The 11,300-nt window shown below is 35.1% G+C and overlaps 1 protein-coding gene and 1 long non-coding RNA gene across 10 annotated transcripts; one reads left to right on the top strand and one right to left on the bottom strand.

Moving 5' to 3' along the window:
- Nucleotides 1–2,405: 2,405 nt before the first annotated feature.
- On the top strand, nt 2,406–5,243 carry LOC110881964. Its single transcript, XR_002559953.2, has 3 exons — nt 2,406–2,545; nt 3,682–3,767; nt 5,037–5,243. It is a non-coding gene; the product is annotated as an uncharacterized LOC110881964 (long non-coding RNA).
- Nucleotides 5,244–7,026: 1,783 nt separating this feature from the next.
- On the bottom strand, nt 7,027–11,065 carry LOC110885241 (polyadenylate-binding protein 8). 9 transcript variants are annotated; one of them, XR_002561993.2, is made up of 12 exons: nt 10,735–11,065; nt 10,565–10,640; nt 10,268–10,407; nt 9,872–10,133; nt 9,740–9,779; nt 9,287–9,481; nt 9,089–9,172; nt 8,530–8,748; nt 8,325–8,436; nt 8,025–8,241; nt 7,585–7,704; nt 7,027–7,401 (listed from the first exon to the last, which is right to left on the bottom strand). XR_002561993.2 is itself a non-coding variant. In XM_035978451.1 (10 exons), exons 5-9 carry the CDS (start codon nt 9,395–9,397, stop codon nt 8,193–8,195), a joined length of 564 nt encoding a protein of 187 aa, XP_035834344.1. In that variant the 5' UTR covers nt 9,398–9,481; nt 9,907–10,133; nt 10,268–10,407; nt 10,565–10,640; nt 10,735–11,065; the 3' UTR covers nt 7,027–7,704; nt 8,025–8,192. The 9 variants fall into 9 exon arrangements, 1 of the variants encoding a protein (XP_035834344.1); XR_002561989.2 differs by having other exon boundaries at nt 7,027–7,704; nt 10,735–10,862; nt 10,927–11,062; XR_002561990.2 differs by having other exon boundaries at nt 7,027–7,704; nt 9,280–9,481.
- Nucleotides 11,066–11,300: the final 235 nt, after the last annotated feature.

Here is an 11,300-nt window from a genome sequence, read left to right as displayed (position 1 = left end):
AGAGAAGCCCGTAAGGGCAAGCATTACCAGGTGCACGCATTTAAATTTAATCGCACAAACAGCAATATGCAACAAACGTGTAGAGAATGATTGTGGCATATTTAAATTAAAAACTTGGAAAACCTAAATAGAATACCTATCTAGGATATTATTTCCAATAAAACTAATAGAGGCGTTACTTGCATAGGGTGTGATGCAAAAACTATAAAAGGGTCATGTGTGTCATGTGTTAATCGCTTACTCTGGCCAAGTAAGTAGTGGCATATGATACCATGAACTTCTTGTAGTGGACGCATTTATATCCAATGTAGTAAGGACGGGGTGAATGGGATGAATTAAAACGATACCCAGATGAATCAAATAAGTAAGATGTTTGATAGTAAACGTAAACACAAGTCGGGTGATGGAAGCGTATTACGCAAGAATAACGAGCCCGAGAGAAGGGACAAAGATTAAAGTAAATGAAAATACAAATCAACTAATGAGAATGCTAAAGCATAAAGATAAAAGTTTGATTGTCGCAAGTGATGAAATTCACACAGACAAGTCAAACGAATTAAATAAAGAATAAAGATACTGATTAAATAAAAGTGATGGATTTCACTAAGATGACCAAATAAATTAAAACGAAGTCTTAATACATACCGGGACGGTTACTTTAATAGTGACTTCGGCTTCGGTAAAGATACCCGATAGATGGGTAGGATTTTGAAAGTATGCGTAAACCAAGAGACGGGTACGCGAAATAGAAAGTCAAAGGACTCGGATTAAGAGTCATGACTAAAAGACGATGAGAATTTGCAAAAAGAAATTTTGATAACTACGTTCAACTATTTTAAAGTTGAACGGGTCGAATAAAGAATGAAGTTTGACGTTCATGAGTAATGAAATCTCACACGAATAAGTCAAACGGGATAAATAAAGTATAAAAGCTTGGTAGTGCAAGTAAGCGCAAACCGAATAATGAAAGCGTGAAATAATAAAGAACCCGGATAACGGGTCATAAAGAAGTATAATTATGAACCGGGGAAACGGTGAGCGTAGAACAAACCGATGTGTAAATGACGTAAAGAGTCATAAAGTCGGAAGATTAGTCCAAGAGTAAACGAATGAAGCTTTAGACTACGGTCAAGGCCAACTAAAGTTCAAAAGCAAAAATAAACGATTCCAAACATAATAAGAGATGCTTTGGAGCTATATATGTATATACACATTTGAATATAAACATGGATAAAAGAAGATCTACGGGATCATCATAACCTACGGGATTATAAATAGAGTTAAAGTCGACGGGACCAAAAAGACCTTCGGGTCACAAATAGAAAGAAACGAATTGTCGGAGTCTCACAAAAAAAAGTGGAAATCTAAGGAAATAGCCTACGAGGCTAAGTAAAAGAACCTACGGGTAACTTGGGTAAAGCGTGGAAAACCGGTTACTATTCTTCATGTAAAATAATAACGGTTAGGAATAAAACTTAGATGGAAATTCCTAGACATGAGAAAAAGACGTAAGATAGAGAAAACGTAAACTAAAAATTTAGTTTTTAGTCAAAAGCAACGTTTTAACAAACATAAGTAGTATGAGGGGATTTAGAAAATCTTAAACACACATAAGGCCGGAGATGGCAAAATAGTATACTCATATGACGGGGTATGAAGTAACGGCGACTAACTAGTCTAGCCGGTAAAACTATTCAAAGTTAAGAAAATGTCATGACAAATACAAGCGCTTGTTAATATAAGAGAAGCGCGGGATAAACATGTTAACAGACTGATGAGACTAAGTGGTCAAGTGACAACTCGGTCAATAAAGATAAAGGATATAAGCTAAAAGTAACGGCCCACGAGGCCTTACACATGAAAGACATACGCGTCAATATAAATGAAAACGTTAGAATGAAAGGAATGAATGAATGCCTTGAAAACGAAGCTAAGATTCATTTGGTTTAAATAATGAGCTACGAAAGTAAGGTTTCGGGGACGAAACCTCTTTAAGGGGGGTAGACTTGTAACACCCCAAAAACGGGTTTGGTAATCAAGCCACGTTAACATTAATGAACGGGTAAATACCGTTAGTGGTAAAAATTAACCCGGTAAATATTAGGATTTAAATAAATAAAGCTAATATTAATAAAAAGATAATAAAAGCTTTTGAGGAGATAAAGTTCGTAAGAGCCCCGGGTTAACGGGACTTAAAAAAATAAAACGGTTATGAATTCCCCGAACCCACTAAGTAACTAGGAATATCAACCTAGTTAGTTAAGTGATGTTAAAACAATAAAGGAAACATGATATGGCTAAACTTTTTATAACCTTGAAAAATGGAAGGACTAAAATGGGCAACTTTGAAAGTAGATATTAATAAAGAAAATTTACACCAAAAACACACACAAGTGTGTGTTTCTGGTCGACACATTCACAGAGAAAAAGGGGGTTCTCCTTCTTGAACCCTAACTCATAATTTCCATCAAATTCCAAGGGGGGAAACGGATTAGGATCGAAACCAACCTGAATTCGTAATCAACCAAGCTAGAAAAATCACAAGGTATGTTGAATTTTGATGTTTGGTGATATTTTGAGTTTGAGATAAACATGCATGAACGAAATTCTTGTATGAATGTTGAATGTTTTAGTGAAATTGATGTGAGTATAAGTCTAGGAACAAACCCTAGATGCAAACTTGTTGAATTTATGCCATAAACTAGTGATTAGTCAACTAATCATATGAGCTAAGTGGGTTTTATATCAATATGATGAACATGTGATATCGAGTGTTTAAAATCGTGAAAGTTGATGTTATAATTCAAGTTCTTGATGTCGTTCATATATACTAGACATAGGGGCTTGATTTTGATGCTAAAACTTAGTGACATACGTGTGTTTATGTTGATAAAATTGGGGTAAGGTGTTCAAGAGATAGGTTAGAGACTAATCTTGAATGCGAAACCCGCCAAGTGTTCGATAAAAATGCTTAATAAATATGGTGCAGACCTAAATTTTGAAAATTCACAATAAATCATAGAAAAATCGTATGGGTGTGTACTTTATATGCCTAGAAAGGTCTCGGGGTAATCTACATTTCGTTAGTTAACATGATGACTTGGTTCAGATGTTAAATGGGTCAAAAACGTCGAATTCAGTGGCTATTTCGAAAAGACAGCATTTTGTTTGGGCAAAAAATAAGTTGTTGTCCTGATTTTGTAAAAATCATATAAAATCATAGAAACATCGTTAGAAGACGTACCATATATGCTTAGAAAGCTATTTGAGAGTTCTACGATCCATCTTTGAATATGTTGATCTAATTCAGCTTTTATATGGGTCAAAATGGTCAATTACAGCAGCTGAATACAAAATTGCTGCACATTAATAATGTTATTATTAACCAAGAAAAAGGCATAGGATTGTACATACTTGCTTTAGGCATGGAGTATTAATTGTTGGGAACAAATATCACTTTATGTGACATGCCTAAAGTGTTTAAAATCACTTACTAACTAGTTTGTATAAGTAACTTCACTAACGGGTCAAACGGTTAGTGAATGAAAAGAATTATGGTATAAAACTAGTTGTTGAATATATGGCATGCTTTGATTGATAAGTGTGTAAAAAAAAGACCACAGGGTGATGGCCATTGTATAGAATGACCAATCTAACCATCTTATGGATGTTATGGTATAGTTTGACTCTAAACAAGCTAGGTGGGAGCTTGGAAACGAACGGGTCAAACGGATGATGGATGCAAAGAATGTTTGCGCGGACGCGAGGTAAGTAAAGCTTACACCTTTATCGTAAGATATGTATCTATTTATAGATTATAAATACGATAAGGCTATATTCAAAATATGATTTTGACACGAAAAGATACGGGTCGGAACGTATCAAAAGACGAAAAAAAAACCATGTTTAATGGTAAAATGGGTGAAATGGTAATTTTGTCATGGGATGACATAAATAATAATGAGTTTTTGAATGGCTACTTTCTAAGTAAGCCTAAACGAATAAAAAGGGTAAAATGGTGATCTAGTCAAATATAAGCGCAAAATGTTTGGTCGTTTAGACCAAACGGGTCAAATGGTAATGTTGATACCATTTGACAATTAACGACTAATAAGTGTTTGTGGAGTTTTATGCACATAGGATAAATCAGCTTATGAATTAGCGATGCTTTGAATTAGCGATTATTGAGACAAGGTATTAAAACGGGTCAATATGTTGATCCGAGCCAGGCACGCATAAGTAAGTTTATAGTTAAAAAAAAATTGGTCATTAGCATAAAATGACTAACCGAATGGTAAAACAAAGGATAATGGGTTCAATATGTTAAATCCACCACGAAAATAGTGGTGGCGGAATATAAGTAGATATTAAAATATGGGAATATGAAGTTAGGAATGAATGAGTATGGCTTGTGCGTAAAAGCGCTTAGATGCCCTTAACGGGTCAAAACAAGCGCATAAGTATAAACGGGTTAATGATGTATAATAACCCATGATTTGAACCTCGTGTGATAGGAAACCTTAAAATACGATATCCAAGAGAATCAGGGTGTAATAAACAAGTTGGTTTGATGATAGTATAAACAGGTCAAAAGCTTTGTTAAAAGTTTAATAATTAAAATTAAGCCGAAGGCCTAAAACCTAGAAAATTGTAAATCCAGATGTCAGATTTTAACTCCATGTGATGGGGAATCAAATTACGAATGCGTAGGAAAAAGAATCATGCAAAACGGGTAAGTAGAATGAAAATTATGCCATTTTACAGTTCGTTTTTCGACTAAAACCATAGCTGGGCAGATATGCAGCTCCCTGACCTGGAATCGCTGGAAAAGGGTCTCCCCCGCGCCACGCGACGGGTAACGTTGTTTCGTGCGCGACAGACGTCGCGACACGCGACACGTTGAGATGAGTCTCGCGCGACACACGAGAGACATCGAAGTTGGAAATAATTATTTTGTTGACTATTCGATGCATAGAACTTGTTTAAACTTATATTTAAGTTATCAAAACTAACTTTTATGTTGGTTTTGATCATAGGTGATATCAAGTGTACCCGGATGGAGATCAAGCGATGACAAAGGACCAAACACACGAAAATAAAGCTTCCGCAAGTTGTTTCGTCGTTAATCTTAAATGATGAATTAAATCACATTATGTTGTATTACTTTAAATTGTAAAAGTTTTTAATAAACTCGTATTTTTCATTGTAATTGTAAACGTAATTACATGATTATGGTCTTAAACTATACGAAAATCGTAAAATATTAGTAAGGGTCTTACAATTAGTACTAAAAAAGGGTTAGTTTTATGCCTCATTTGATGTAATTTATATGTTGCATTTTACACACATCACCAGTCGAGACAACTGATAATTATTCAATAATATTTTAGTGATATTATTTTTATAGAATGATAAAAATAATTTAAAACGCACTAAAACGAGATTAAAACGCTAGATAAAATGCCTGGTATCCAGTAAAATACCAGTTTTTATTAGATATATATATATATATATATATATATATAGTGGAGAGTTCAAATGAGAAGAATCACAAATTAAGAATAAAAGAATAAAAGGGTACAAAGGTAATTTAAACCAATCATTTAATTAGTCTACCCTTTATTTTTGCTATTTAAATTAATAATCATTAATCATTTAATGAGTATATCCTATAAATTAGTTGTGCACCTTACACAGTAAAAACATTCATGCACATGATCCTACATATTCAACGTTTTCTACACCATAATAACAACGTTTCCTACACCAAGAAAACAATGTTTTGGTTTTTATATATGAAAATAAACTTTTATTGTGAAAACTCGAAAACTAACTAAAAAAAAGCCGAAAAAACACACAAAAAATTTTTTTTTTCAATTTTTTTTATAAAAATCGCTGGTTTTTATATATGAAAAAAAAAACTTTTTTTCAAAAAAAAAAAAAAATTGTAGTACACATGTGTAATAATACACATGTGCACTACACAATTTTTTTTTTTGAAAATTTTTTTTATATAAAAAAATCTGCGAAAATTATTATGCAAAAAAAAAGTTTGGTATGTTTTTTTAGCTTTTTTAGTTAGTTTTCGAGTTTTCACAATAACTAGTGGTTTTCATTTGAACCTTCCCCTATATATATATATATATATATATATATATATATATATATATATATATATATATATATATATACTAGCCGGAACCCGCGCGATGCGGCGGCAACAATTTAAAACGTGGTACTCGTTTTGGTTTTGGGCTATGTACGGGGCGTTGTTTTTGCTTTTTTTGTTGAGCGTGTAGATTAAAACGCCGGATGAAAAATTGATGGATCAATAAGAAATTTCCTAACTCTTTTATGATATTTTGTTTTATTTTTATAAAAAGCACATAATTAGGTAATCATTGTTGAGGCATTATACCACTACACCCATTTTAGAAAAACGTCACATAATACTCCATTTCTGACTCCGAAGATCAGATGTTCAAACAAAATGTTGAGCATTCTCAGTCAAATGTCTTAGGTCAGATTTTGTCTCTGTAGCTAATTAGTCACTACTGTGCAACATGTTAAATTATAATTATATATTTTTTTGAACGGGCAACAAATCAATCTCGAATATTCTCTTAGCACCCACTGGACAAACGGAATTTACTGTTTTTTTTTTTACTTTTTTCCTTTTGTTGATTAGACTATTCGACCCATTTAAAGCATTGTTCCACTTGTGATCGATGTGTTGAACAATTTGACCACCATTGTGGGTGTCTAATTGCATTTGCAAATTGTTTGTTCATATTTTCAAAAAAAAAAAAAAAAAAATACTAAGATTTTATTAACCTAAACGTATATTGCTTTTGAAACTCATAATTGTAAGGAATAAAAGGAATTTCTTGGGCTACCTTCTTGTAGTATGTCATGTTGATAACAGACATAGTTGCATTTACAAGTATTAACCTCTAATCTAAACCTTTAATTCTCTCACTTGGTTTAGTTTTGAATTGGTCGTTTTGCATTCATCCTAATGCGATAAATAAAAAATTTAGCTATGAATTAAACAAATCAGAAGTTACACTTATGGATTAGATAAGAGAAATTAGCAAACTCTAGAATCCCATCATCGTACAGTTTAAAAGCTTTTTCCTTTTCGATAGGTTTCTAATATGGTCAAAGAACGAATCTTGCTCAGGGTTGACTTCAACAATGTACAACCTTAACTCACCTCGTTGACCAGAGGTTGATGATACTTATATTCAATTATCTAAACGGCTCAAGTGTACATTTATACCTTCCTGATGACCGTTCGCTGACCCAAGTTTCTTCTTTTTTGACTGAAATGTTGGCTGATCACTCGAAACCATCACCATAGTCATTTGAACCTGCTGATCCCACCCTTTGCCAAAACGCCTATTACGCAGTAAAACCCCGGTTGGGATCGGATTCAAGCTTGAGGCATGTTGTCTTTAGCCCCACTCAGTTATTTTAATAAATCAAGTTAAGAGGTTTTAATTATTAAAATAAACTTCAGGTCACGGTCACTTCTGACCCATTTGACATGTTCGATTTTTACCCATGTGACCCATTACTTACAAAAATGAATGTGTAACTGTATGCTCCATTGCAAGTGGAAGGCCCATTGCAGCAAGGCCCTCAGGTAAGGAACTTATTTGATTTAGGCTGATTCCTGTAAGCAAAGACAAGTGCCTCCCACTACAAATAAAATGATATTTGATAAGTTATTAATTTAAAATGGACAATAGTAGAAAAGCTGAATCATAGAAAAAAGACATTTCATTATTATCTTTATAGCAAGAACCTACAATCTTTAATTAATATATGCATCGGATTCCAAAAAACTTCATAAATCATATAAATCACAATGACACACCCATTTCTTTCTTAATCATTCAAAAGCTACAGGCATAGGTGTACATAATTGAGGTTTTATTGTTTCTCCAAGGTCACATTTCTAGCATGAAAAAAGAGCTACATAAATAAAGAAGGCTTCAAAAAATAAGCACTGCATATACCTACAAATTTAGGTCAGCACTTTCCCCAGCCCTCACCATTATTGTTTCCAGACTCACACCATTATTGTTTCCAGGCTGCCCGACGGGTGTTTCGCGACTGGAAAGAATCTAAGAAAAGGCTGCGAGTTTGACCGCTTCTTCCAGCTTATACCAGCCTTTTGTTTGAGATTACAATACCCTTATGTATGGACAATTGACGCCCATTCTAAGGCACTTCCTACAAAACCAAATTACATTCCCGTGTCACAAATTCACACCCTTTTTGTATTATAAAAATCCAGAAAACATTCAACAACTTACCAATTCGATTTCAACAATGTCTCCGGTTCTAAGGTCCAATTCTGGCCCAGCTGTAGCATGCAAGCATGCAAACCAGGGCTGCAGTGTGCTAGACTGATGGTCTGAACATGTTCTGACCCAAAAAACCAAATGAGCCAATTTTTAAAAATTTTAATTAAATTAAACGTCAAAATAGTGAAGTCAAATTTGTAGCGGAGATATATACCGTCCTCTGTTGATCTGGTGATGCGTTAGCAAGAGCGGAAGCCAACGCTGTAATAGGCATTGGTTGTGGGATGGAAGCAGTGGCATCGAGTGGAAGCATGCCGCCAACGCACGCCATGCCGTAAGGTACGGGAAGCATTCCGCTGCCGACACCCGCCGCCATATTTGCATCTGCTATGTTCCTAGCTGGTCCACGGTACATAGGTCCTCTTGGAACCATCTGAGAAACGTCAATCAATCACCAAATTATTATCAAAACAGTTAATGTTCACTCAACAGTAAAACTTCAAGTTTGTAGTTCTACAAGGCTGCAAACGAACCGAAGCAAACAGCCCGTGAACCGTTTGGCGGTGTGTTCGTTCATTTAATAAAGAAACGAACATGAACAGGCGATTCCGTTCGTTTTGTTAAATGAACTGTACATGAACAGAGTCAGCGTTCGTTCATTTATGTCCGTGAAAGTTCGGTAATGTGTTCGTTTATGCTAGATGTTCATTACTGTTTTTAGTTTTTACGTTTTAACACAAGAAAGCAAGTCTGATCTGTTTTAAGAGTGTTACCTTATCATCGATGGTATCAAACTTGGTTAGCAAAATTCCATCAATCAACCTCGGGATCGGTGAGGGTGAAAGCTCAGCTAGTTTCTGTTAGGAATGGAATGAACAAGCTGTTAAACCGCATGTATTTAAAAAGTAAAAACTTAATCTACCCTATGAATTATGAATGTGATGTTTTAAGAATGGCGACATACTCGATACCTGATTGAACTTTGATAGTTGATCAACAGCATCATTACCAACCAACGACTCACCGACAAAAAGTACGAGGTCCGGACTGTTGACGTATATAAGCTTAGATAGTGCACGCATCAACGGTTCGTTGTCCTACATCCGACCAGCTGTGTCAACAAGAACAACGTCTGATCCGTTGCGGATAGCTCAAGGACTTGCCGCCTGAAAAGTAGATGGAGTTACGATTGGCTCAAGGACTTGGCGTCTGACAAAGCAGATGGAGTTACAACATCCCAAGCAATAGCTTTAAAACCAAAATGCCAAATGCAATGCAATGCAAATTAAGTCATGCTAGCTTAATCAAGTATTACAAATTTACAACCCTTTTAAAGATTAAAAATGAGTACGGTAACTAAATGTTTAGTTCAAATTTGAGCTGCATCCAAAATATAATTTTAATCACTCAACCTAACTCCATACCTCATTGTTCGATTCAGCTCATTTCACTTACACATTACACCTGAAAAGAGAATACAAACCAGAAAACTTATTTACATTTACACCCCAGTTCTCATTTATTGATTCTATATGTTTGATTGATACAAAACATACATGTGATGTTCTTCTAACTGCAGGAATAAAATTACCAAAAAAGTCAATGCCTCCACATAAAAACTGTTAATTCAAAAAGCTACCCAAACTCCACAGAAGAATTGCTGAAAGCAAATACCGGCACCCTCCGCAGCCGTCTAGGTTTCCACCCACAACCGCCATCTCCGACATCTTCCATCGTGGGGGTTATCACCACCACTGTGTTTGAGAAAAAAAAACTCAAAAATATGTGAAACGGAGATCTGGATCATCCACTGAACAACTGAAAAATCAAAAAATTCGTAAACAAATAAGAAGATTCGAAAAAATGTATAGGGTTTATAACCATGAGTTCAGAATTACAGTAGCCATCAACGTAATCCAGTACCAGAATCAAGTAAACCACATAAACCATACCTCTCAACCTCTTGTGCGTTTGATTGTGGCCCCTAACAGCGATTTCAGGTCGAAAATCTTTCATGATCCGACCAATTTTGTGTTTTAGGGTTTCTCTACGCCGTTTAAAAAAAGGGTTTCTCTTGCAAGACTCAAGAAATCTGCACATCAATTCATCCATATACACATCAAGATGAGTAAAAAATATCAGGATTCAAGTTATTTCATCCAAACAAACCCTAAGAACACCAAACCCATTCCTAGGTCAAAATAAGATACAAATTAAACAAGTTTAAGAAAGTGTATCAGTAATCAAACCTCTGATTTTGTGTAAGTAGTATATGTGATGAAACAAAATTCCTCAACACGTGTGGTCCTGGTTACTTCATCTTTCCTTCAAACAACAAATTCAGTATACTTATCGGAATCAATATAAGAAATAAAGAAACAAACTTTAATGCAAGAAAAGAAAAGATGTTGGAGCTTACCACAGAATAGATCGATAATCACCATCATCCCCTGCCACTGCATGAGTCATAGCAGCGACCTCCTTCTCACGTTGCCGCCTTACGGACACCTAAAACGAAATCCTAGCCACCGGATTCCTCGGACCGATCTAACAACCAATGAAACATGTAAGAGAAGAAGGACTTACCGGAGCTTCATCGGTTAGGACTTACCGGTGGTTCATCATCGCACGCTCCAGATCCGAGATTTACGGTCGCCAGATCTGATAGGAAGAGAGAGAAAGAGAGAGAATGGAATGGAGGTTTGAAATTTGAAATGGGATTCAGGGGCCGCGCATTTCGTTTGTTTGAGTGAAAAGGTATAGTTTGAGTGAAAGGGTATAAGTGGAAAGTGAAGATTTCTAGTGCTTAAAAGACTTGTAAACCATGCTTTAGGGGTGTTTTAAGGGAATTTTTATGACTTTAAGAAGTCCTTCGAATATGCTTTATAAAGTAGTATAGATATATATATATATATATATATATGTGTGTGTGTGTGTATACGATACATATATGTGTGTGTTGCAAATTGTGTGAGAGGTGGCGGC

This window comes from Helianthus annuus, chromosome 10 (assembly GCF_002127325.2).
Source record: "Helianthus annuus cultivar XRQ/B chromosome 10, HanXRQr2.0-SUNRISE, whole genome shotgun sequence".
NCBI lineage: Eukaryota > Viridiplantae > Streptophyta > Magnoliopsida > Asterales > Asteraceae > Helianthus > Helianthus annuus.
The sequence above is the reverse complement of the archived record's forward strand: the minus strand, read 5'-3'. Positions and strand labels throughout refer to the sequence as shown.